Below are 26173 nucleotides of genomic sequence, written 5' to 3' on the forward strand. Positions count from 1 at the left end.
CAAAAGAATTGTGTCTGTGTATAAGAGTGTTCTCTTTAAAAGAGTCCGTATTATCTGTGATTAAGTTAAAAAATGCACTAGAATAAATATTTATTTTCAAATAACACTCAAGTTGATTTGATTTTGCTTTTGCAACTCTATTAATCAAGGTTAAGGTGTTTCGTTTCTGACGAAATTGAATTCACCGCGCAACTCGAACTGCCGGAAATTGGTCTGAATGTCGTTATAATAAAGAATTCAATACGGCAGAGAATTAATAGTTTCTACAAATAATTATAATCATCATCCATAGAAAGTAACATAATAACGATTTTTTATGCCAGAAAACAAACATATAATAAGCATTTTACATTTCGCGGATGTGAACCGGATTACGATAATGTAAACAAAAAGCAGACGAGAAGTCAAGGTCTGCGCGGTAACTTTGGTTGAGATGGTGAAACCAAAGTACAGACGCCATGGGTTCGTCTCGAAAAAGCAGAAGGAGAGATATGATAAAGTATCTGCAGGGCAATTGACTCGATGGATTAGGGGAGCTATCCTTACAGACCACAATTACTCCGCCAGTGCAACCCCTGTCAGCGTTGATCACGATCACGGTTTGTACATGTAAAATACGTAATCTAAAAGACTCGTTTTCATATCTGCATCTAAATTACCATGATTACACATAGGTCTATTAAAAATATTAGAAATATTAAAGGGAGGTACATGAATTTGTTGATGTTCATTTTATATACCAGGTCTAATCTAAAGACTTTTTGAACTATGACTACGTGTAGCTATTTAAAAAAAAATTATAATAGTTAAAGATGTGCACCAAAAGAGAAGATATTGAATTTTTCTCAATATTTCATTGAAAAACAACATGACATAACTAAGACATTGAAAACTTGTTTTTATCAAGTATATAATTGAATTTTCAAAGATATATTTTGATAAAAACAAGTTTTCATCTGATCATGCTGATTGACAACAAAGTTTTAAAAATATAATTTTTTTTTGGGGGGGGGGGGGGGATTTTATTGAAAACCACATGGCCTATTGTAATCAAAGTGCAACATGGAAATTTGAATCATATTTGATAATAATAAATTTAACTATACATGATGTTATATGTGGATTTCAATAAAATATATATATACTAGGCCTAGCTGTTACAAAAAAAAAATTACATTTGCTGAATCAGATGTCTTAAAGTACCTTACATGACAATACTAATCAAAGATAATTACTGTATTTTATTTTAATACACTGCACGTGATGAAAGATATACTCATTTGACCCACAGGCCTTTAGATCACTTAGAAAAAAAATTGAGGTGTTAAAAAAAAAATAAAGGTATGGAACTCTTTTCATAGGGTACCTACTTTCACCAATAAAATTCTTTTAAATTGAATGCTTTACAAATTTACTTTTTATCCATATCTATCCATATATAAACAATCTTCATTCCTTCAAATTTCATTCCGTAATTCCTTATACTTCTTAAGATATTATGAAATCAATTCCGAAATTGACCTAAATTTTTTTAATTGACATCAGCTTGCCAATGGGCCCAACACTAATTGTTACGCGGGAACGACAGGACAAATTTTCTCCAAAGTCTATTCTAAACTCAATGAATATTTGCTCATTTGAATTTGAGATTTACATGATTTTTCTTTAATTGGATCATATGATCTTACTAAGTCACAAACAAAATGTTAGCGGTCTAATTGTTTTGAAAATAGAAAGGTATATAATCATGATAATGCATTACGGGAAAAAATTGTTCAACCATATAGCTTCTTTTACATTCATAATCAAAATGGCGGTGTAGTTGTTGATGCAGATTTTAACTTATTAATACAGACTACTTAACCTTACAATCTGGAGTAAGAAATCAACTTTAAAATGTTGAAAGATCTTGCAAATGCTATGCAACTCTTCGCTGCACCTCATACACCGTCTGTTTACATGTGAATGACCAGGGGCCCAAGCAAATGTCGAGTAAAAGAAAGTAGATCATATTTTAGATTGATTTCAGAATATCTTGAGAAATATCGGTATATGGAAAAATATGTTGTATATCGGCACTATGAATTATTTTGAAAACTGGTTCTTGGAATTTAGTAAGTGTATCTAAACAGTCAACTAGTCAGGATGTGTTACAGTAGATAATAAAGAATGTGTAATGGTGATAATTTTTATTCATTATTCATAGAATTGCCAAATTTGAATATACTGGAAAGAGAGGAGGTGGTGGATGGGGAAGAAGTGACTACATCTGAGGATTGGAAGGAGGGGAGGAGAGTAGTAGAACTTGGAGTGTTAGCTGAGGGCTTGCGGGGATGTTGTAAATGTGGCTTACCATTACAACTTTCACACACTATTTCTGTGTTGACATATGGTTTAGCCTCTTTGTTAAAGGTATGAACTCACCAATTTTTGCACAGTTTGTATAAAAACAACCTTGAAAGGTTTTTCCTTGAATTTTTCTCCATATAAAACAGGCAGTATTCCATATATCCATATTTTTAGTTTTGAAAGATGTTACATTTTTTTCTTTGAAGTAATTTGAAGTAATGCATATTTAAATTCTTTTTTTCCCAAGCATTTGATTTCATTAATGGTGAATGAATTTAGAACAGTGACCTGTAATTAGGGATTCATTGATTTTACATTAACATTTCAGGTCTGTTGCAGCAATACAAAGTGTAATCATATTAACCATGTAAAAACGGGGAAAAAACATGGAAGAGTGTGGGATGTAAATACAAAGCTATCAGCAGGTAAGAAGTTTAACGTACACATCCCCTACATCAGTTACATGTATATTTATTATTGTCAAGTCACAAGAGCCTGATTGAGTTTTACCTGTCTATTCCAATATAAGCAAGTTTGTTGTCCCCCTCAACAGCAACTTGGACGCACCTTGAGAAATTGTTGCTGTCTTGGGGGACAATAAACTTGCTTTTGTCCTCATAGCCAGTAAATAGGTATATGTATCTATAAATTGATATAATCAGTGGCGGATTTAAGGGGGGGCACACCCGGCGCGCACCCCCCCTGAAATTGTCAAAGTTAGCATAAAACATAGTTTTGTCGAGGAAATGTTTCTGATGTCTACTTGGTAAACCTCATTTTTACCCTACAAAACCTCTAGACTCCAAGAGCTTCGGGGGGCTTCGCCCCCTTGGCCCCCACCAGGGCTTTGCCTCAAGGCGGCCCCCAGACCCCCTGCCTGAATCTGGCGCCCAACCCGCCAGGGTTCGACACTAACATTTTTCGGCGTTGGTCTAGCCGGACTAGTGTATCTTTAATTTTATTAGTCCACAGGCAATTTTATGAGTCCGTCAAAAATATAATTAAACAATAGAATTTACATTTCAAGGTACTTTTTATACTTTTTTTGTAATAAACAAAGCATGCGTTTACATGAAATGTTTTATACCAATATTTGTTGAAATTGCCTGATCAGGAACTAGGATCGTGTTCCCAATCTCATATTCTCTATAAATGATTACGACATCCAAATGCCCGACATCTTTCTTTATGAGTCATGATAAATCATAATCCCTAAAATGTTTAATTTCATTCCAATGAGTCCTAAAATTAAGTGCCGAATTGACTCAGAATTACATAACTTTCCGCCAAGATGCAAGAAAGCTAAAAATACATACGGGTTTTCCAGTGAAAGTTGTCGAGAACTTCGGTAATTTTTTCCCCCAGAAAACTTTATTAGTCCATTCGGACTAATACGCCACAACTTTTATTAGTCCAAATGAAAATGTATTAGTCTGAGACTTATTAGTCTGAGACTAACGGACTAACGTTAATGTCGAACCCTGCCCGTCTAACTTCAATTCCTGGATCCGCCCCTGATAATGTTTAATTCAGAATAAAAACTTGATGAGAAGGCAAGCTATTTTTAACTTATTGAAGCCAGAGGCTCATTTCAGCTTTCTGATCTTTTTCCATTTATCTGTCTGTCAACTTTTCAAAATATGCTTTAAAGGAGAGGGAAGTGGGTACTGGTATACTGTTTTACTCTTGTGTTTTACCACACAGTCACACCTTGTTTTGGCAATATGCCATATGATGGAATTCACTTTTATAGAAATCCAATGTCTGCTTCCTATTTATCCATGTGTCTGCCTGTATATTCACAAAAGAACCTATATTCACATCATAGAAAGGGTATAACAAGTTAGAATGGGACTTTTTTTGATTTGTTCTCTAAACCACTTGACTATTCAGATGGAAAAAATTCTCTGTAGAACAGCAAAGCCTTATTACTGTATTAAACATATTGATATTGAATCATCCTAATGTAGATCATTTCAAGTTTTGTTGCCATTACCCCTAGGGGTTTAGTTTGTTAAAAGTATGGGTTCTATTTTTAATTTCTGGTAATAAAGAGAGAAAATAAAGGAGACTAAGATGAGTGTTGTATTTCACAAGCTTCTTGTTTAAAGTGATTAGATTGATTTCTTTTTTACATTTATGAATTTGTATTTACAGCAATTGTACATGTTGGTATTGGTGCAACACAAGTCAACAGTCTCCTTTCTGAGCTGAATATACCACCTGTAAGCCATGCCATGCTGGACAAAAGACAGAAAGAGATAGGCAGAGCTGTTGAAGATATTGCTGCAGAGTCTATGTCTGATGCTTTGCAGAAGGAACTGGAAATGATGAATGAGTGTGTAAACAATATAAATTCAGTTTAAATCTCACTATTTAGCTCAAATGAGCCAAAGGCGCAATAGAGCTTTTCTGATCAGATCAATGGGTGTCTAGCATACATGTGTAGTGGTCATATGGTATAACCTGTGTTGGTTAAGTCACAATTACAAACATGTATGTCACAAACATAACAACCCATTTAATTTTACATATAAGATACATGTATGTACTAATTGCATGCATCTTTGAAGGAAAAATTGTCTTATTTTCTTTACTTATTGATGGAGAATTAAATTATAAGGAATTAACTTCATAGTTATCCAAGTTATAATAGTGTAACCTGCTTTGAAATGAAAGCCTCGCTGTATAGAAAGCCAAAACTGGCACAACCCAGGATATACAGTATAACTTGGGTAGCTATTAAATTCATTCCTAGAATGAATTAAAAAAGGAAAATTTGATTGAAGAAAAAAAATTGAAGAGTGACAGAGACACAGTCTAATCAAAATTAGATGTTAGATCTGCTCGCATAATTGCTACACTAGCATCTAACAACATCCTATAGAGGGTCACTCAGAGTTCAAATTCGGAACAACCCTAGACTTATTTTCTTCAATTGCGTCAACAAATAAACAATGATTTTGCAAGAGACAATTTGATTGGTTGATTAGAATTTGACCTCTGACGTGACCCTCAATGAGATGTTGTTAGATGTTTGTGTAGCGAGTATGCAAGTGGATCTAACAAATAATTTTAATTAGATTGGACAGAGACAGTGACTTCCTAGAGTATTGTGGCCCAAGCCCCAAGAGCCTCGTGTTTTAGTTTTGATCCCCAAATGAAAATCATAGGGAATACCTAATAATAATTGATAGTGATCAAGTTAATAGAATCTGATATACTGATAAATATAAGGTTTAGTCATGTACAGTATAATTTGTGTTGATAAATATGCAGAATGTTATGCACATTAGGGGGTGTTCTAAAGGAGACAGGTTCACAGTTAATAACTGATGTCTGTTATTTAACTATTTTTCAGAGAGATGAACGAAAATGGACTAGTTGTTGCTGTAGATGCTGGATGGCAAAAACGGGGTAGCGGAAAGACATATGATAGTTTATCAGGTAAAAATACTGTAAAAGCACAAATATTCGGGGGAATTAAATTTTGTTTATTCCGTTAACAAAATTCCAACAAAATTAAATCCCACACGAAATTTTATATGACTATATATTGAATAGGGCTTTAAAAAAATATGTTTGTTTCCTGTAACATTCCAAAAAAATTAAGGGTCGGTAGGTCGGGATTTTTTTTTTTCTTATGAATTGTCAAACATCCCTGGACTCAATATACCAGGTGTCATATTTACAGTGGACACCCAACATGGCATCCAAAATGGCTGCCTAGCGGCGGAAAACGATCTTCAGAAAGTTGTAGGGGGAAATTGTTGTTATAATAATGATTACTCTTTATAACTAATCAAACTTAAATGTAAACTAGGTTGACATATTTTATGTCTCAAGTTAAGCTACAAGCTAATTTTCTTTTTTTAATAAATGGAATCAGCTGATTGATCAAACGAAGTTTTGCCATTTGTCAGAAAAAAAATTCACCCGGGGGGTAATTTGAATGGGTCGGTCGGGTTACAGGAAACAAACATATTTTTTTTAGACCTAGGGTTAGTTTTAAAACAACGACGAGATTATTTTTGATGTCAAAACAACAAAATTTTATGCCCACGAAACAGATGCAATAAATTTAGAAAGACACATATCTCAAAGTTCAACTGTCCATATAAATTGTAAAATATTCTTCTAAAGAACAGCCATGAATAGTTATGTTGCTCATGCAGGTAAAGCATATTCAGTTTTGTTCGAAATATGGACCCAAGGTGGGATGATGGAGCCAAAAAAGGATATAATGTTTACACGGGAATATATATAGGAGAAAAATCATTAAGAGTCATAATGAGTCAAATCAAAATATTAAAATATTAGGTGATTTTACACAGTTAGCGTATTCGCTAATCGCTCTATGGCACGCAACCAATTTTTAACGACACTTATTAGAAACATTATTTACCAAAGCATTGTCAATACTTAGAACACTAACTTCAAAGAAGTAGGAATTTGGTCCCTATTGCATCCTGCAAACACGTTTTATAGCAACTGTTTACTTTTTTAAAGTTGAACGATTTGCATTAATTATACAGCACCCCTCATGAAAAATAAATATTTGACCTAATTATGCTATAGTGCACTGGACGCACAGGTTCATTGCTGACTAAAGGGGTTAAAGGTTATTACTAAATGCATACATGTAACATCAGTGATCGAGTTTGATTTTCCTTGCCAAAGTATTAAGACATACATTTTATTAAGTTAAGAAATGCATGAAAAATGCTTTAATAAAAACAACGAATACATCTATAAGTTATACAGTTTTTCTAATTTGTAATTTTTCAGGTCATTGTTCCATGGTTGGTCCTCTCTCCGACAAAGTATTGTCATACTCTCTGAGGTCTAAGAATTGCAGAGTATGCAGTGTAGCTGAATCAACCAACAAGAATCCAGCAGCCCATGAGTGCTCAAAGAATTGGGAGGGTAGTTCAAAGGCCATGGAGGCAGATATGGTTATTGAGATGGTCCAAGATCTACAGAAAAGTAAAGGAATAACCATTGATGGAATCATTGGAGATGAGGACTCTACCACTATTGCAAGACTGAAAGCTAATGTCAATGCTGATATTAAGAAGTTGTCTGATAAAAATCATCTAAAGAAACTGTTTACAAACTCTTTGTTTACCTTGAAGAAAAAACATTCATCTCTAACTTTGTCTGTGATAAAGTACATTCAGAAATGCTTCAGTTACTCCATAGCACAGGGAAAAGGAAATGCTTCTCAAATCAAAGAAGACCTTTCATCAATTCCATTACACATATTTGGAGATCACCAACACTGCTCCTCAAGGTGGTGCAACTTCATTAACAACCCTAACCTGAGGTACAAGTCACTTCCACATGGAAAACCCCTGAAAGATAGGTTCCTTCAGGATGATCTGAAAGAAGTCTTCAGTTCATATGCAAGTCATTCTGATCGTCTTTCATGCTTAGGAAGCACACAGTCCAATGAGAGTTTTCACAGAATGGTGTCTGCAAAAGCCCCAAAGACCCATCATTACAGCTCTTCTTCAAGCCTCAGATATAGAGTTGCTGCATGTGTAGCCCAGAAAAATGTTGGACACAGATATCTTGTAAAGGTTTGTAAATTTTTATTTTTTCATGCTTATTGTGTCATATCTGAGTTGAACCACTCAAGTTATCTCTTACATTTGAAAATTCTGCAAATTTTAATCAAAAGCAGATTGTATTGTATATGTATGTACATTGTAGTTGTACATAATAGATTCTTTTATCCTTATTAAAGGTTAACAAGAAATTGGGCCTCTCTCCTGGCTACTATACTCGACGACAGTGCATTCTGAGGGATTTGCAAAGAAAGCGACAGAAGGCCATTTCAGTGACACAGAAATTTAAAAGGAGAAGGAGAGAATTGAAAGCCAGGAAGTACGTACTAGTATACTTTGATTGTCATTTGTCAGGTGTAAAAAACCTTTTGTCAACCTCAAAAATGAAAATAAACCAAGAACAAGTGAATGATGATAAGTATGAATTTAAGTGGGAATTAATATCTTGCATGTTACTAAGATTTGTTTTCTGAATCACCAAAGATTTACGGTATGCTTGTTATAAATAGCATGGTTTGATAAATATTTTTTTCAAAGAAGGGAGGGCATATTGCTTTGCTGCAATCTTAAAATAAAAATTTTACCTACCTACATACCCAGTTTTTTAGCTCACCTTAGCGGAAAGCTCAAGTGAGCTTTACTGATAAAAATGTATCTGTTGTCATTAACTTTTCACATTTCCATCTTCCTCTCAAGAACAACTAGGCCAATTTCAACCAAACTTGCTACAAAGTTAGTATCCACTGGGCCAGGTAAGATGAAACTCATATGGAATCATCTTCAGGTAGTGTAGATTCAAGTTTGTTCAAATCTTGACCCTGGGGGATAGGGTGGGACCACATAGCCAATCAAAGTTTTACACAGGAATATATAGAGAATTTGAAATCTTTAAAAATCTTCTCAAGGACTGCAAAGCCATGATAAGTGATATTGAAATGAAATCATCCTCAGGTAGTGTAGATTCTAGATTGTTTAAATCATGACCCCCAGGGATAGGGTGGGGCCACAATTACATTTTACAGTACAATATATTTTTTAAAAAATTCTCAAGAATAGCAAAGCTATGATTGGTGATATTAATATGGAAGCATCCTCAGGTAAAGTAGAATTAATTTTTTTTTTCAAATCATACATGGTGGATCAAAGTTTTACATAGGAAAATAAAGGGAAAAAATCCCCCCCCCCCCCCCCCCCCCCCCCGAAAAAAAAGAGAAGCTATGTTTAGTCATATGGAAATGTAAACATCCTCATGTATTGAAGATTTAAATTTGTTTAAATCCTGATCCTTTGTGGTAGGGAGGGAAACAGTGGGGAATCAAATTCAAATTATTACTAAGTAATATATACGAACAAAATGTTAAAAAAGTTATATGCTGTATTGATATGGAGGCATTCTTAAGTAGTGATAAAATTTAAGCCCCCCCTTCAGTAAATTACATGTACCATAACTTTTCTATTCTGGTCTACTTTGTGCTCTTTCCTTGCCGATGTGCTCAGGATTTTCATTTATTTACAACTCCTAATTTATTAGCTGTACATTAGGTGATTGTTTATTTTGCTAGGCCTTTTGTAAGACCTCAGTTTAGAATCATTTGTTTTACAGTATACATCTTCTTTACAGAATTCAAAGTATTTCTACAAAAGAAACAAGGGAAGGCATCAGTTATTTAACAGGATGTGATCTCCAGCAGGCCTCTGACATCGTTGAAATTCCAGCTCCAAAAACAATTCCAAAGTATGATCATCTCCCTTCAAGTCAGCTGTTAAATGCTGAAGAGATCTATTTTGATTTGGAAACTACTGGACTCGGTAAGAACCTAGATTTAAATGTTAAGTCAATGCTGATGGTTATGGCCCTCTTCCGGTATTTCTTTTGTATGCATTTTGAAGGAATAATACTAAAGTTATCATAGAAAACGAATAGAAATGGAGACTCTTGCATAATTCCGGTATTGGTACAAGTAGTTGAGCATGTTTTATATCTTTCAAAACTTTACCCTTCCTTCTGAGGACACTGATTAAAAAGAAATTGCATATTCTGAAAGAATTCAAGCATCTTTGAAGGAGTTAAGTCTTGGGGAAGAGGGTTACTATTATTATAATGTTTCAAAATTTTTTAAATCATGCATACTGTAAACGGATTACATTTGGCTGTGTATTCTAATAGCGGATTTGGCGAAACGCAGCAACCGCTAAATCAAGTACAACGCTAAATGTCTTGCACATATACACATAAAGAAGAAAATGAAGAAATGCGCTAAATCAAATCTACGCTTACTTATTCAAAAGTCAATTTCTGCCAAATATCATACATGCTAAATATAATACATTTACAATATATCAATTTTTGTATGTATTTTTTTTAATGCTTTTAATTTTAAAAACTTGAATTTACTTAAGGAATGAATTAAATAGCAACCCAAATTATACTGTATTACCTGGGTTGGGGCAGTTTACGCTTTCTAAACCTCAAAGTGGTTTATAAAAAAGCGTAAACTGCTCCAACCCAGGTTGTAGCAGTATAATTTGGGTTGCCATTTAATTCACTCCTTATGATTTAATTTTCAATCATCAAGAATATAAAACAAGACAAATTTTCTCTTTATAACGCCTTCAAATAGTTCATATTTTAAACGTAACGTCAAGCGGATTGATACAATTTGATGTAAGTCATTGTGACGTAAGCAAACCAGATTATACAATTTAGATTAATTTTTTATCCAATCAAATGATGCGTTACAATCAAAATTAAATTATTTGTTTTTTTATTTTTAGCAAGGGATTCTCATATTGTGCAGTTGTCTGCAGTTAGAAATGATGAGGTTTTCAACAAATACATCATTCCAGAAAAACCAATGTCCTCAAAAGCTACAGAAATTACTGGAATAAAAGTAGTCAACAATAAAATGTACCACAATGATGAGGAAGTTGAGACAGTCAGCATTAAGGATGCACTGATCCAGTTTATCGACTTCATGAAGAAATCGGAGTCAGATGCTGTTCTAGTTGGACACAACTCCAAAGTGTTTGACCTTCCTGTGCTGTTCAACATTTTGAGTAAATTAAACATTTTGGAGGCATTCTCATCTGCAGTCATTGGTTTCATTGATACCTTACCTCTTTTCAAAATTTCGCATCCAAACCTTTCATCATACTCACAGTTACACCTCTTCGAAGAAATTCTACAAGACAAATACAGTGCGCATGACTCATTACAGGATGTCTTAGCCTTGAAGAGATTGTTGGACCATACAGGACCTTCCCCTGAAGTCAAACTTGCTGCATCTTTCACTTCAAACTCTGCCTTTGCCATATTCCATCACAAGAGCACAACAAAAAGTCTAATGAGCACACTAAAGCCTTTATTGGACCAAAAGGTGATTTCGAATGGAATGGGAAATAAGATTGCCAGCAGTGGACTCTCCTTATCACACTTACAACTGGCTTATCGCAGAAATGGTAGGGAGGGAGTACAGGATGTGCTGACAGAGATAACAGATAACAGTGTGCGTGTGACAAAATCTAGAAAAATCATTGATTCTGTCGCAGATTTTCTCAGATCTGAGCAGTAACGCAGTTGTATGATGTTCTTTGTATGTAACTATGTTATTGTTTGTTTGGTTGTTTGTTTGTTTGTTTGATTTCTGTGAGCCAGTGCTCACTAGTAATACCCTCACTCTGATGTGAATATGGACAGACAGGAATAAACAAAGTTAATTGACAATGGATTCGTACAAAAATGAATCCAACCATATTTCATGTCTAAAAAATTTCAAGCATCTGTGATGAGTAGTTGTGGAGAAAACTGTGACAAAAATTTATTATTTGTGGTACAGACAGATGCACAGATAAACAGGAAGTTGACATCAGATTCGTCTAAAACCAATTCCAACGGTGATGAGTAGTTGTGGAGAAAACTGTGACAAAAATTTGTTATTTGTGGTACAGACAGATGCACAGATAAACAGGAAGTTGACATCAGATTCGTCTAAAACCAATTCCAACGGTGATGAGTAGTTGTGGAGAAAACTGTGACAAAAATTTATTATTTGTGGTACAGACAGATGCACAGATAAACAGGAAGTTGACATCAGATTCGTCTAAAACCAATTCCAACTGTGATGAGTAGTTGTGGAGAAAACTGTGACAAAAATTTGTTATTTGTGGTACAGACAGATGCACAGATAAACAGGAAGTTGACATCAGATTCGTCTAAAACCAATTCCAACTGTGATGAGTAGTTGTGGAGAAAACTGTGACAAAAATTTATTATTTGTGGTACAGACAGATGCACAGATAAACAGGAAGTTGACATCAGATTCGTCTAAAACCAATTCCAACTGTGATGAGTAGTTGTGGAGAAAACTGTGACAAAAATTTACTATTTGTGGTACAGACAGATGCACAGATAATCAGGAATTTGACATCAGATTCGTCTAAAACCAATTCCAAATGTGATGAGTAGTTTTGGAGAAAACTGTGACAAAAATTTACTATTTGTGGTACAGACAAATGCACAGATAATCAGGAAGTTGACATCAGATTCGTCTAAAACCAATTCCAACATACGGCATGGCTAAAGAAAGAGTGTGCTAAAACTTAAAGCATCTGTGATGAGCAATTGAGCATGATGAGTGATTGCTGAGAAAAATTGGACAAAAATTTGTTACTGACAGAAAGACACACAAGTGTAGAAAGAAAAACAGTATAAACCCTGTGCTTCAGAGCAGGGGTATAATTATGCCATGAACTATTGTTTTTTTCAATGTTTATTGTTATAGGTAGTTTGTAGTTGAACAAAACATTTTCTTTCCATTCAAAATAAATCCTTATTTAGAAATTGACAACAATTTATTTTCATTACCCATATTTTGAGCATACATGAAAAATTAAAAGGTGTTCATTGATATTTATTGAAGAAGACTATGTGCATATTAAATTGAAACATGCACAAATGAATATGAAAAGACATTCTGTAAATGTTTAATATTGTGTATGACCTATACTTGGCAGTAATCTATTTTTCAACAATCGGGCTAGGTTTGATTTCTAGCAAAATTTTTATTGTGTACTTATAAATACGCAGGTCATAAAGTTAGCGATGTTCTTGAAATAGCAACAGCAGTTTTCTGTCAAAGGCACAAAAAATCTAATGTTTGCAGTATATAAAAATGTTGTACCCCGGTATGTTACTTGTAAAGGTAACAATTTGATAGATCTCTATCACAAGGAAACATGGATCTGAATAAAGTTAAATAGTTGATCATTTTTCATCTTGAATAAAGAACATTTTGTTTGATACAATGAAATCAAGAGAGATTTACATTGCATGACGCAAATTAAACTAGCTGTTATTGGTACAACTAGTAGTTCAAAACATTCATTTAGTCTTTTTTTTTATTCCCTTCATTTTCAATAACTGGAATTTTGCTGTGAAACGTTTATAGTGAAATGATTACTATGTGGTGGTTTTTAGCTCACCTGACACGGAAGCCCGAGTGAGCTTTTCTGATCAAAGATTGTCTGGCAATCGGTCTTTTGTCTGGGGTGTGTAAAGTTTGATATATTTTATTTCTTTGAAAGACCAACTGGCCCAATTTCAATTAAGGGGATTTAACTTTGTTCATAGGAAGTGTCTCGCCCTCTTGAAGTGGGGGGTAATTAAGAATTTTGGTGGCATTATTCAAAAATCTTCTGAAGAACCACTGAAGAAAAGATGACATTTACGTGAAATTTAGCTTCATTACATACCCTATATTCAATAATTCCTGGGGGAAGGATGGGCCACAAGTGGAGCAAAGTATGCATAGAAAAATATTTGAAATGTCTGTAAAATTCTCTCAACTCAGAACAGGCAAAGCCATGATTAGTCAAACTATTAAAGAATTATCCTCAGGTAATGTGAGTGGGCATGAAAATAGATGAAAATAGATATTAACCCCCCCCCCCCCACACCCACCCTCCCCTCTTTCCCCTAAGTCTTAAATAGTCCCCCAAAAAATGAAATGTCCCTTTTCTTTTAAAGAAAAAGATTGAGTTTTAATACACTTATTCATTTAGGCAAATAGAAAATCCCCCAAAATCATGGAAGAGGCAAACAGAATCAATCCGAATTTCCTCTGGTCAAAATTTGAGAAAAATGGGTCAGAGGAAATTCAAGTTAAAATATCTTTAAAAGTAACTCATATTGATATACAATTTTTTACACCATTTGAAAGCACTTCATCTAAGTAACAAATATATAGAAAAAAAAATACTTGATAATTATTTCTAATTTATTTTCCAAGCTCATTTTATAAGCCCTGTGAAAGGGAAAAAAGGCATTTTTTTGTATGAGGGTGTGTGCTTTTTGATAAGAATTAAATTTTATCTTCTATCAATTATCATTATTATTTTATCAATATTTATATTCCCTATGACTACTTTTAAAAGATAGCAAAAGGTTGGAATGATTTGAAAACATTTCATAGTTTAAAATAAATATTAAATATGTTGGACACAAATTTGGTCTTTTTCTTTACTAAAATGAGAGAATTACCTCCCTTTGTCAGGAACACCTATAGCTTGAAAATTAAATCATATTCATATGCATTTTTCTGGCTTAAAATAATTTATTATGTTTATTCTTACAATTAAAAAAGAAGAAAATCATTTTCAATTATTTTTAATGTCAGAAGCCAAACACCTTAATATTTGGATGTTTTTCGGATTAAAAGATAAAACACATCTTTTGATACCAAGTTTACAATTTAATCTATTATAGGATGGGCTGACGGCAGGAATTCTGAGTGAGCATAGATCTAACACAGAAAGGTATATGAATATTTCTGGTACTCGATCTTTAAATGAAAAATGAACATATAGCTATATTTGTAAAGAAAACATAGTATCAAACTGTATATGTAGTTAGTTATCATACTAAGAATGCACATAAATCAGACTTTGAAGGAAAAATTTAATATATCCACATCAAGAAAGCAAATATGGAATCAATCAATTATTGTTATAAAGCTGAGACGTCGACTTAATACCAAATGCTTAATATAAATTGAAAAAAGTAAAATCATGTCAGATATTAAGATCATAACCAGTACAGAAACGATAAAAAAAATATAAAATCAGTATTTTTTTCACTTTAATAACTCAAGAAGCAACAGGATATTCATTCGCTTTCAATGCGAAGTAACATATGAGAGGATAAAAAATATAGTTATATAATAAAGAGTGGTGTTATGTAATATGGATATATTGATGAATGTGCATCTGTTAGGTTTTTCCTGTCAATCATGAGTTCAAAGAAGTAAAATATACTTTGTTTCCTGTTCCTTCAATCAAGGTTGATGAACTTGATATCAGACATAAAGATGCTGGCAATGACAGTCGAGGACGTCCCTGAACTTAAAGGAGATGACGACGTCTGTCGTTTTGGTTGACTCAGAACTAGAAACGTGGTCTCCATGTGATTCCAATTGAACATTTCCTCTTCCACGGGTATGGAAAACCGGAGGAATTACGTGCATATCTTTGGCGGGGTTCACTGATAAATAACAAGACAAGGAAACGTCATGTAAAAGTGGTTCAGAGAATAAACAATGGTTGTGTTTTTCAGGAAAAATAATATATTGTTGCAATTTCATTAATTATTAAATTCAATCTTATTCGAATAAATATATTCCTATTGGTATAAATGCATTTATGGAACTTAGAATAAATTGTGCTTATCTCATAAAATCTTATAGAATATTTGTTGGACTTTCAGTTTCCGAAATAATGTGTTATATGTAACAAATTTATCTACAAGGGTATATTTATTTATTTTTATATAACATCATTCATCTCAGCTGCAAATATAACGTAGTAATATCCATGCAAATCTTTTTTATGCAGATTTTCGTTTTGAGTAAACGGTAACAAATTTTGATCAAATATTTCTATCTTCATGTAAAAAGGTGCCTAGAAAAGCTAGTGTTTTTTCATAAATATACATGAATGAAGAAATACCTTGACCTTCTCGTCCGCGTCTGTAGTAGGATTATAGATAATTGTAAAGGTAAATAGAAAAAAAAAGTTTATTTGGAGAGGTTCTAACTCTACCTTGTCCACTTAATCCAGGATACAGTGTAAGAAGTATAGATATCTTCATCTTTGTTATTTGTCTGCAGTTCATTTCTCTGTATTAATATTTTTTGTCTTCAGACATTTTGTGTAGCTGTAATGAAGAATCTGTTAGGCATACAACCTCAAATTTTTCGAGCTTTGGCGACACATATTCTATAAATAAACTTCATAAAAATGTTATTGTTTTATCTCTTTGGGGCAATTATTCCTCGTATTTTTGTAGTTGTATTGAATATATCCTAAATCCTGATGAATGTTTTAGTAGATCTAATGTACAAATTTTAGTACCACCGTAAAAAGGTGCATTTAGTGGGGTTTTATGAAAAGACATAATTTTACATTCGACAGCTGACTTTTACATTTTAGTAATTGGAGTTTGTCTCTGTGTAAATTGTAGAATTAAGTCAGTCGTCCATTGTAAAAGTAAGTCTCTTCATAAAATTCCATTAAGCGATTAGGATTTAAATTTTCAGATGAAAAAATATTTCTGCTCATCTAACTTCGGCAATATATCGATACAGGAAACTTTATTCATAAACGTTTATGAATGAGGTTGTTCCTTCAAAGATTGCCAAAAAGATGCTTCATGTATATGTCAACTATGCAGAAAACCATTATCAAAGAAAGGGCTTCAAAAAAAAGTTCCAAACAAGCTAGGCTTGACAGGATTAGATAAATTCCCCACCATGCATATGACATTTCAAACCATAGTCGCTGTGGGTTATGTCTGCAACAAAAGATAAAATCACGTAAATATTTTCCTGTCCTACAAAAACAGGGTTACAGTTGGTCAAACAAATATGTACACTTTCTCACTTTGGAATCTCCAGAGCTGGAACGTATTTTATTGGTAGGATTTAATTGAAAATGAAAAATAATTATGTAAAACTATTCTATAAATCATAGTAGATAATATTTAGAAACATTCATCAACTAAGTTGTTCTCTTCCTATTATTCAAAGACATGTGTTAGGGTTTCTTGAAAGTCAATCAAGATTACAGAATTTTAATTGGTACTGAAAAATAAACAAGCTGTAAATGTCAGACGGGTACTTCCAACATGAAGAGATTATAAAGTTGATGACAACATGTTCTTTCAATCAAATAAATCCTTTAGACGTCTGGGAAATCGGAGAAATCAATGATCTTTGGCCTGATAATGATTATCAATAACACAGGGAAGCTTTTGGTTGAAGTTAAGCACTGAGAATAAAAATTAATTGTAGATATGGCTAAGAATGAACTTTTAAACTAAGAATAGTATGTCCTTGGATTGTTTAACTCTTCAAGATAGATTGTGTAACGTGCTATATTATATTGAAAGAAAAAACAAGAGGCCCAGGGGCAACATCGCTCACCTGAGCAACTAGCTTTGTAAAAGCAAAAAACAGTTCAGTATTGAATAGTTTATAAAATATAAAAGTAGGTTCGGAAGGGGGGGGGGTTAAAAAACTTGAATCCATTCTTTCTTTTTTATGTTTTTATTTTGATGATCAATCATTGCTTTGTTGTTCTTGTGAAGAATTTAAATTAGTTTTCCTATGTATTCCTACATAAAACCTTCATCACCCATTGCGGCTCCAATCTTCCCGGGGGGTGGGGGATGTATCATGATTTAAACAAACTTTAGTCTACACTACATGAGAATACTTCCATATAACTATGACCAATCATGGCTTTGCTGTTCTTGAGAAGAAGATTTTTAAAGATATTTCTTATGTTTTAACATATTTTAAACTTTGATGTCCCAATTTTGCCCCACCTACCCCCGGGGGTCATGATTTGAACAAACTTGAATTTACACTACCCGAGGATGCTTCCAGTTGAGTTTCATCTTTCCTGACCCAGTTGTTCTTGAGAAGATTGTTAAAAAATACCATTAATTTTTCAATAATTCATGATTATCTCCCCTTGGAAGAGACTTGTCCATTTATCCGAGGATACTGTGTGGCAAGTTTGGTGGAAATTGGCCCAGTGGTTCTTGAAAAGTTAACGACGACGACAATAAGGACGACAACAACGACGACGACGACAGACAGCGGACAAATTTTGATCAGAAAAGCTCAATTGAGCCTTTTGCTCAGGTGAGCTAAAAAACGCTTGGTAACACGATTTGCAAATTATGTTTGACTGCCATGAAAACTGGTCACAGGTAGGTCTTGGTAACTAAATCAGTCTTCAATATTAATTTTTTGGAATTGCTCTTTTAGACGTTGCAAAAAAAAAGGTTCATGCATATCATACAGGAAAGCCATTATCTATCAAAGGGTTCCAAACAAGCTTGACTGGACAGCAAAGGATGCTTATCCCACCATGCATATGGCATTTCATACAATAAAATTTTCAGACCAGGGTCAATATGGGTACATGTAGGGTCTGCAGCAGGGGGGTAAAATTGCACATATATTTCCTCCTCTCCAGGAAAAACAGGGTTAACGTTACAATCGGTCATGCAAATATAAACTCTTCCTGATGTTGGAAACCCATAGCTAGAACGCATTTTATTTGTAGGATTAAATAAAAAATAAAAGTAATTATGCAAAGCAATTCGGTTATAGCATATAATATTTAATTTTTTAAACAAATATCTTCAAGGTTATATCTCTTCCTGTTGAAAGGCATGATTTTATTAATTTCTTTATAGTCAATCAAGATTGATGAACTTTTATTGGTACTGAAAAATAAAGACACTGGTGATGGCAGACAGGTAATTCCAAAAGAAATTAAAAAGCTGATGACAACACGTGAATCCAATCAGACACTTCCTCCAGACCTCTTGGAAATCAGAGAAATCAATGATCTTTGGCCTGATTTAATAATTATTAATAAGACAAGGAAGCTTCTGGTAGAAGTAAATAGCTGGGAATAAAAATTGAAAATAGCTATAGCAAAGAAAACATATTTTAGCTAAGAACAGGGTGCCCTCAGCGTGTCTAAGATCTCAAAAGTAGATTCATGCTCCACCAAAACATTTAATTATGAAAATTGTGTTTTAGTACACTTTGTTATACTTTATGTAGTACTTGACAAGTTGCGCATACCAGTAAAATTTGATTTGATAAAAAGACATTTATGTTCTTGCGTACGTAAATTATATTTAAGATATCTAATTAAAAAAATTAATAATAATAAAAATCGGCTAAAATATATTTAAATTTTGCTTACAAACGAAGAAATGTTATTGAAAATATTTAGAATGGAGCTCAAGGGACATTGTGCTCGATCACATTAGCCGCCTAAGCCCTGCTATTATTTATTATTGTAATGAAATAGTTTTTCCTCAAATTCTAGACATTATATAGCCTCATTTTTGATTTGAACGAACTTTCACAACTGATTTCATAAAATCGAATGCTTCAATATCAGTATGAATATAATTGCGCATTATTGACTTCTTAATTAAGAAAAGACTTTTAAGACTCCTTTCCTGTAACAGGGGTTAATTACCGTAGCATCCAGTTTCTGTAAAATTTAGGTAAAAATTCCCAAATAAGAAGCAGAATGACTTTCCAGTGCTTTTCATCTTTAAAAAAATTAAAATTTTAAGGTTTTAATGAATCATTTCAATGCAAATTAAGCATTTTACACACTTGCATAATGCAAAATTCTATCTTTACCTTTACGCTACCCTAAGCACAGATTCCATTTTTGAAAAGAAAAGGTCAATTCAATTTGAAATGTTTGCAAATACTTGATTCATTGACACCAGCTGCTCTTAAGGAATTTGTTCTTTTATATACAGTATTCATTAAACGCTGATGCAGTATAGTAGCCCAATTCTAGACAAGGGGCAAAATGTTTGATATGATCAAATTTGATATACACTTTCTCGGTATTCTCGCACTATATTGATTAAGGTCCTGCATTTCATATGGGTTTAAAAGGGGTTTTCCATTAAATGAAAAACTTTGGTATACTATTTTATGACCTCATCCTTCCACCTAGGGGCATGATTTAAAACATATGTAATCAGAGATTACAGAACTCACCTCAATGAATGTTGTCTAAGTAAGACAAAGTCCCACAACATCTGAAGCATGTTTGAGAGTGTTCATCCCTTGTTGCATCATTTATGCAAGTTTGATTAATATATGTCTTCTAGTTTCTGGTGAAAGACCTACACTCATAATTTTAACGTGGTCCATTTTCTGGAAAATGTATGTCCGATCCAGCATCCGAAACATGTTCATTAGTATGCATCCTTAGATGAAACATAATTATGGAGATATCGAACAGTATTCAAGATCAAAAATCCATTAAATAATACTAAATAGGAGAAAAGCAAACACGGACCTCCAACACATCAGAGCTGGGATCAGGTGCCATGGAGAAGTGAGCATCCCCTGCTGACCGGTAACAAACACCGTGTGCTCCTTGTTATTATCGTGAAATAACGGAAAAATCCGTCGTCAATTCAGTATATAAATAATGGACTAACAATTAGTATGAAAAACGTCAGTCAGTATTTGACACAATTATAAATTGTTTTTGCTGACAAGGTCAATGTATCGACCATAGAACTTGCAAAATGATGACTTTAAACGAAACTGCTGATATCTTTGTTTCATCAACTTGTTTGTTAATAATTTACCTCGTTTTAGAAATTGTTCTTACGTAGAGCATGCTCTTGCGTATCTGAGATATATATAAACTCTGTATGCCAGTGAAGAAGGTATATTGCTGCATAAGTAAGGGAAGATAAAGTTTAAGTAATCATGTGTATCCTAGAGCTTGGTCTTTAGATTACCATTAGCATCTTCCGCGAAGTAAAATATCCAAATATGAAGCAGAAGTGTCGGACTATGTGGTATCTTTTATCTCAAGTTCACCAGGATATATCGTATCGACATAATAATGGAAATTATCATTATTAATTGACAATACGTCGTCGATATATCGAAATGTCGAGTTGAAGGCCACAGCAAGTGTTTTCTTCTCACGCATAAGATTTTGATCAAATTCTGCTTCAAATGAATACAAAATAGGTCTGCTAATAATGGGACGCTATTGATATCAAACATGCAAGTTTGCAAGTTTGCTAAAACATAGTATGGAAAGCCAGGGTAGAAATCATGGTTGTACAGGGTTAAAACTATAGATTATATATAGACCCTGACCCTAGGGGTCCCCTATGGCTTTCCATAACATAGGGCATCTACCCGTTTTAGAAGAACCCGCTCCAAAAACTCTAACTTGTTCACTCATCCGGATGTTGTCGGTCAGATCCAGCATCGGAAGCAAGTCTGGTAGTGTGACCTTTGATGTATCATCCATGCAAGTTTACTCATCAAAGGGCTCGTAGTTACTTGGAAATGGGACTACACCATACATTTACCTGTTCACTCATCCGAAAAAACAGTATAAGTCAGAACAAGTATTTGAAGCAAGCCTGGTAATGTGCATCATTAAATGTATCATCCATGCAAGTTTGGTCATTATAGGGCTTATACTTAGAAATGAGACCTGCACCAAAAACATTAGCCTGTTCAATCATCCGAAAATGTACATCAGATACAGCATTCGGAGTATTCCTGGCTAGTTGTATGCATCCTTACATGTATCATCTATGCAAATTTGGTTATCACAGATGTTATAGTTACTTGGAAATAAGACTTTCACCAAAAACTGCACCAAAAATTTTCACCTGCTCCAAAAACTGGTCATTCCTTTTTTGCAGCATCTGAAACCTTATCTGGTACAATGAAACACACTAGAAGCATGATAAGCATCTTCCTTGAGTATCTGATCAATATAAACCAAAGAAGTACTTAAAAAGCAAACAGCTCCAAAAACTTTAACCTGGGACACCGACTGTATCAAATAAGCTCCTCCAAACTTCGTTAAGGTGAGCTAAAAAGTATCATCACTTTGTCAAGAAGATTCTGAAAAAGTTTCATTGTTACTGGCCATTGTAAATTTTTCTTAAAAATTTAAGATTTTAAAATGATGTCTTTGAAATTTCATTGATGTGGAATGTTGCTCTTTATCTGATCTAATCGATTGCCCTTGTAAAATACAGGTGGTCTGAATGAGAGATAAAACTTTTTGTGAAACAGCAGATAACAATGTTCATATTGTTAGCATCCCTCGTAGTGTAAATTCATGTTTGTTAAAAGTATAACCCCCAAAAGTAGGAAATTTCTTTTACAGATATCATTGTCTTGCTCGTGACGTTTTTTTCTGATTTTAGGGCTGGTTTCTGGAATCGCCATATTTTATTTTAATCAGTTTTTTTAACATAGAAGTAGACCTGCTTCAAAGTTTCGTTTTAATTCTAAATATTCCTTCAATATCTAGTTCATTGCAGAATACGTATGTACAGCTAGATCATTTTAACTAGTGTCCAGGTTTCAATATTATTCAGAGGCTTTCATGCATTAATCAGAGAGTCTTCTATTTAGAACTTAGAATCAACCAATACTTGGAGTAAAATTATTCAGTATCATGATGTAAGAGAAGTATAATTACGTGTATCCCACTGTTAATTATACTAAATACATGATTGTACTTCTCAGTACAGCTACGTTTTGACAATTTAAATTAGGTTTCTTCATAATTATATTCACCAATTATTTAGCAGAATAGAGGCTACACCATACTTTGAATAGTCCTCGAAAATACTGAGAAAGGTCGACGATATTTATTCAGTCAAATACTGAGGACCTTGTCGTTGTTTCCTAGATAGAAGAATGCCTTATTTCAGTACATACACGCTTTTATGATAAACTAAAGGCTCGATAGTAAAAGTAGACATAAATATAACACCATCACTCGTTACAAATAAACGCATTAACCAACCGATACTGTTCAATTTGGGGTATCAAACATTTTAACAACCTGAGGAAAGTGACAGTCCTTAATCTTTCAAATAGTTTTCTGAGATGTGACGGTTGGCAGGGGGTTAATCTATCCTCCATGGAACCTGATCCCAACTCTAGAGTCTTAGGGGTCCGTGTTCATTATGCTCCTGAATTGTATTGATTGAGTGGACTTTTGAGCTTGAATACTGTTCGCTATCAATCTCCATATATTTCATGCAGTCTGTCAAGGTACAGAGTACAAGTAATACATCGACAGAGACAGCAGATTTGTAAGATGAAATACGAGGGTTGATCCAAAAGTTCGTGGAATTTCTTTCTAAAATTTTATCGTGATTTGATGAAAGCAAACAACAAACATATTTATAATAGAGAGTCATAATGCAACAATATTGGAAAATTTCATCACTTTCCAATTACCAATAAGGTCACACAAGCTTTCTGAAAATGGATAGTTGCGAAACCCGGTGGAGATTTCGACGTTACATCAAGTTAGATATGTCACGTCACGTTATAGAAGCGTCTCATCCTAATGTCCAATTCGAATACATAATTCTACCAAATGTTGCCCTTTTTCTCCATTTTTGTTCTCAAGAAAAGCCTGGGTATCCTCTCGCAAAAGCTCATCTTCATTTTTCACTCATATTTCAAAATATTCCCCATCTTTCCATATAATGTTCCAATTTCAGTAGCAATGTCAAGAAGAGTACATCAGCTGACAACGTCCATTAAAGCTTTTAATTTGTCTAGGGAGATAAACACTTAAAACAGAGCCTCCAAAAGCCGGCCACACCTTTAATCAACGTCCACGGAAGTTCTATTTTTCTTAAATTTCTTATGTCAATGGAAAACCAGTTATTAAATGCTTTTTCCCCAGCCTGTGTCAATAATATACGTGTTTAAGATAGAGTGATCCCGGGAATTTAACCAAACTTATGACTTGACTGAAATTTGACGTTGTCTAACAACATAAATATGAACAATAAATCACCAACTAATAAACTAAATATCCAGTAAAATCAGTAAAATTCTCAAAGGTTTATAAAAGATCAAGCAGTCGTAATAATGACATAATTTTTGTTTTATATACCACATAGGGTTGTTCTATTCTCATTTCACGTATTAAGAATTAAAATAATAATAAACGCGTTAAAATCTCCCCCGCATTTCCAAACAACCGTTTCCATAGCAACTACCATAGGATTACTATCATAAATACTTAAAATGTTTTTTTATTTAAAATATTCAACAAGTGTCTATATTCTCATTTGTAATTTTCAATCAATTTCACTTAAAAATAAATAAAATAAATGAAGAAATTCCACGAGCTTTTGGATCAACCCTCGTATATGGAGATAACGAAACAATATATTCAAGCTCAAAAGTCCATTAAACAATACAAATCAGGAGCAGAGCAAACATGAACTACCATCAAATCAGAGGTGGGATCAGGTGCCATGGAGGAATGAGCATCCCCTGCGGACCGGTCACACACGCTGTGTGCTCCTCGTCATGATAAGAGCCATTGATAGAATCCCCCAAAATAGATAACAAAACATTGAAGGATGAATTTGTAAGGAATCAAAGATTTGATATTCATATGGTGTATTTGCTAGGAGCTCTACTGATCTTGCTAGGCTAGACCATTTAAAATACGTCACAGAAGGATTCCCCAAGTCATGTACGGGGAGATCACGGGCCATTAAAAGCAACTCATATCAGCAAAAATCATCCGGTCATCAAATTCCCTATTTCCCTCAAATATGATTGTTTCCCTAGAGAAAATTGTGGAAAGAATTTAGCTTAAACCTTTTTGATATCAGGTAATAATTTGAAAATTAAGACTACATTTAACTGTCTGTGGCACCTTGACCTGTTTTATATAATTATTTTAATGACAATATATATTGTTTTCCCCACTGATTCGATAAGGTTTCAGCCAATTGAAAGCTAAATTTCAAATATCATTTTCATTTTCCTTTTTAGAGAGAATATGATATTTGATTTTTAAAAAAAAAATAATTTTATTGGTAACTGAAGCCATTGGTTATAATACGTTTGCTTGAAAGGTATTTTTGACATTTCAAGCTAAATTAACCTAGCTGGTACTAAAATTTATTTTTATTTACTTTTTTGGTTTTACACATATAAAGTCATTTGACATGTTTGAATCTGTTCAATGGAAAATTAGAGTTATTGCACTTTGTTCACAGAAGCATTGTAGACTTCATGAAATATATGGAGATATATAGAGATATATTTGCAGAACAGTATAGTATTCCAGCTACAAATGTAATAGTCCAATCAAATTATGCAAATACACAAGCCTCTAAAAATCAGAGCTGTGATCAAGTGCCATAGAGGAGTGAGTGTCCCCTGCAGAACAATATGTGTTATACTTGTATAATTAATGTGTTATGTTTTTTTGTGTTTTCATCTACTTGCTTTGCAGATTTCCATTTTATTTTATAATATTTTAAACTTCGATTCTGGGCTCTGGGATAATATCGTATCAGTAAACAAGTGAACATCATGGTTTCTTATCCTAACTGAACCTGTATTTCCCTTAATTAAAGAGACATCAAATTTTCTTAAGAAAGTCTTTTTTCAATGTCAAATAGAACATACTGAAAAAGTGCACAATGAACCTGAACATTATACCTGAGTGATGAAAATTAATGACTTTGTATAAAAATATACATAATTTATTTATTTCTGAATGTCTAAAAATTAAGGCATAAATATACAGATTAAAACTGAGGTTTACATGTATTTTTACACACTTTTTACATATGTATGAGCATCAGTGTTTTTTTTGAAATAAAAATATATATTCTACACAGAAAAACAATTAATTCACAATATAACAAATGTAAACAGTTTTCAACAAACAATTGTGCATAACTTAAAATTGATAAAGTTAATGATATGCATTTATTTGCTACTAACAATACATTCAAAACTACTCTTTATCACACAGTGTTAATAACCAAGAACCTTCAAAAAGTTATCTCTCTCATGCAATGTTTATTTCATGTGCACTTAAAAAAGCTCTCTCTCTCTCTCTGACTAAGACTCTCTCTCTCTCTCTCTCTGAGGCACAGTGTTTTTCTACAAATCAAACTTATTCATTATTTGTAGTTCCTGACAACCTTGAGGAAATACTGATTGTTTTGATCGCCTGCTAATTACATACATAATGTCATATATCTTTACAACATAAAATTAAATCATCCAATACAGGAAATGAATTGTACTGGCTGCTTAAAGGTGAAATTTCTTATAAGCACTTTTTAATATTGATTCTAATCTATATTT

At 33.4% G+C, this 26173-nt stretch overlaps 1 protein-coding gene across 1 annotated transcript; it reads left to right on the plus strand.

Moving 5' to 3' along the window:
* The first annotated feature begins 231 nt into the window (after nt 1-231).
* Nucleotides 232-11491, plus strand: LOC134277406 (uncharacterized). Its single transcript, XM_062759740.1, has 7 exons — nt 232-599; nt 4507-4687; nt 5711-5796; nt 7138-7931; nt 8099-8238; nt 9541-9728; nt 10695-11491. Exons 1-7 carry the CDS (start codon nt 434-436, stop codon nt 11489-11491), a joined length of 2352 nt encoding a protein of 783 aa, XP_062615724.1. The 5' UTR covers nt 232-433.
* Nucleotides 11492-26173: the final 14682 nt, after the last annotated feature.

This window comes from Saccostrea cucullata, unplaced genomic scaffold (genome assembly GCF_032062105.1).
Source record: "Saccostrea cucullata isolate Sc308-1 unplaced genomic scaffold, CSIRO_AGI_Scuc_v1 ctg510, whole genome shotgun sequence".
NCBI classification, from domain to species: Eukaryota; Metazoa; Mollusca; class Bivalvia; order Ostreida; family Ostreidae; genus Saccostrea; species Saccostrea cuccullata.

What these genes read in the sequence shown, in the direction of transcription:
- LOC134277406 (XM_062759740.1), top strand. Translation starts at nt 434, where the DNA reads ATGGTGAAACCAAAGTACAGACGCCATGGGTTCGTCTCGAAAAAGCAG. An exon ending in CAGCGTTGATCACGATCACG is followed by an intron (nt 600 to 4,506) that starts GTTTGTACATGT and finishes TTGTATTTACAG; the next exon opens with CAATTGTACATGTTGGTATT. An exon ending in GAACTGGAAATGATGAATGA is followed by an intron (nt 4,688 to 5,710) that starts GTGTGTAAACAA and finishes ACTATTTTTCAG; the next exon opens with AGAGATGAACGAAAATGGAC.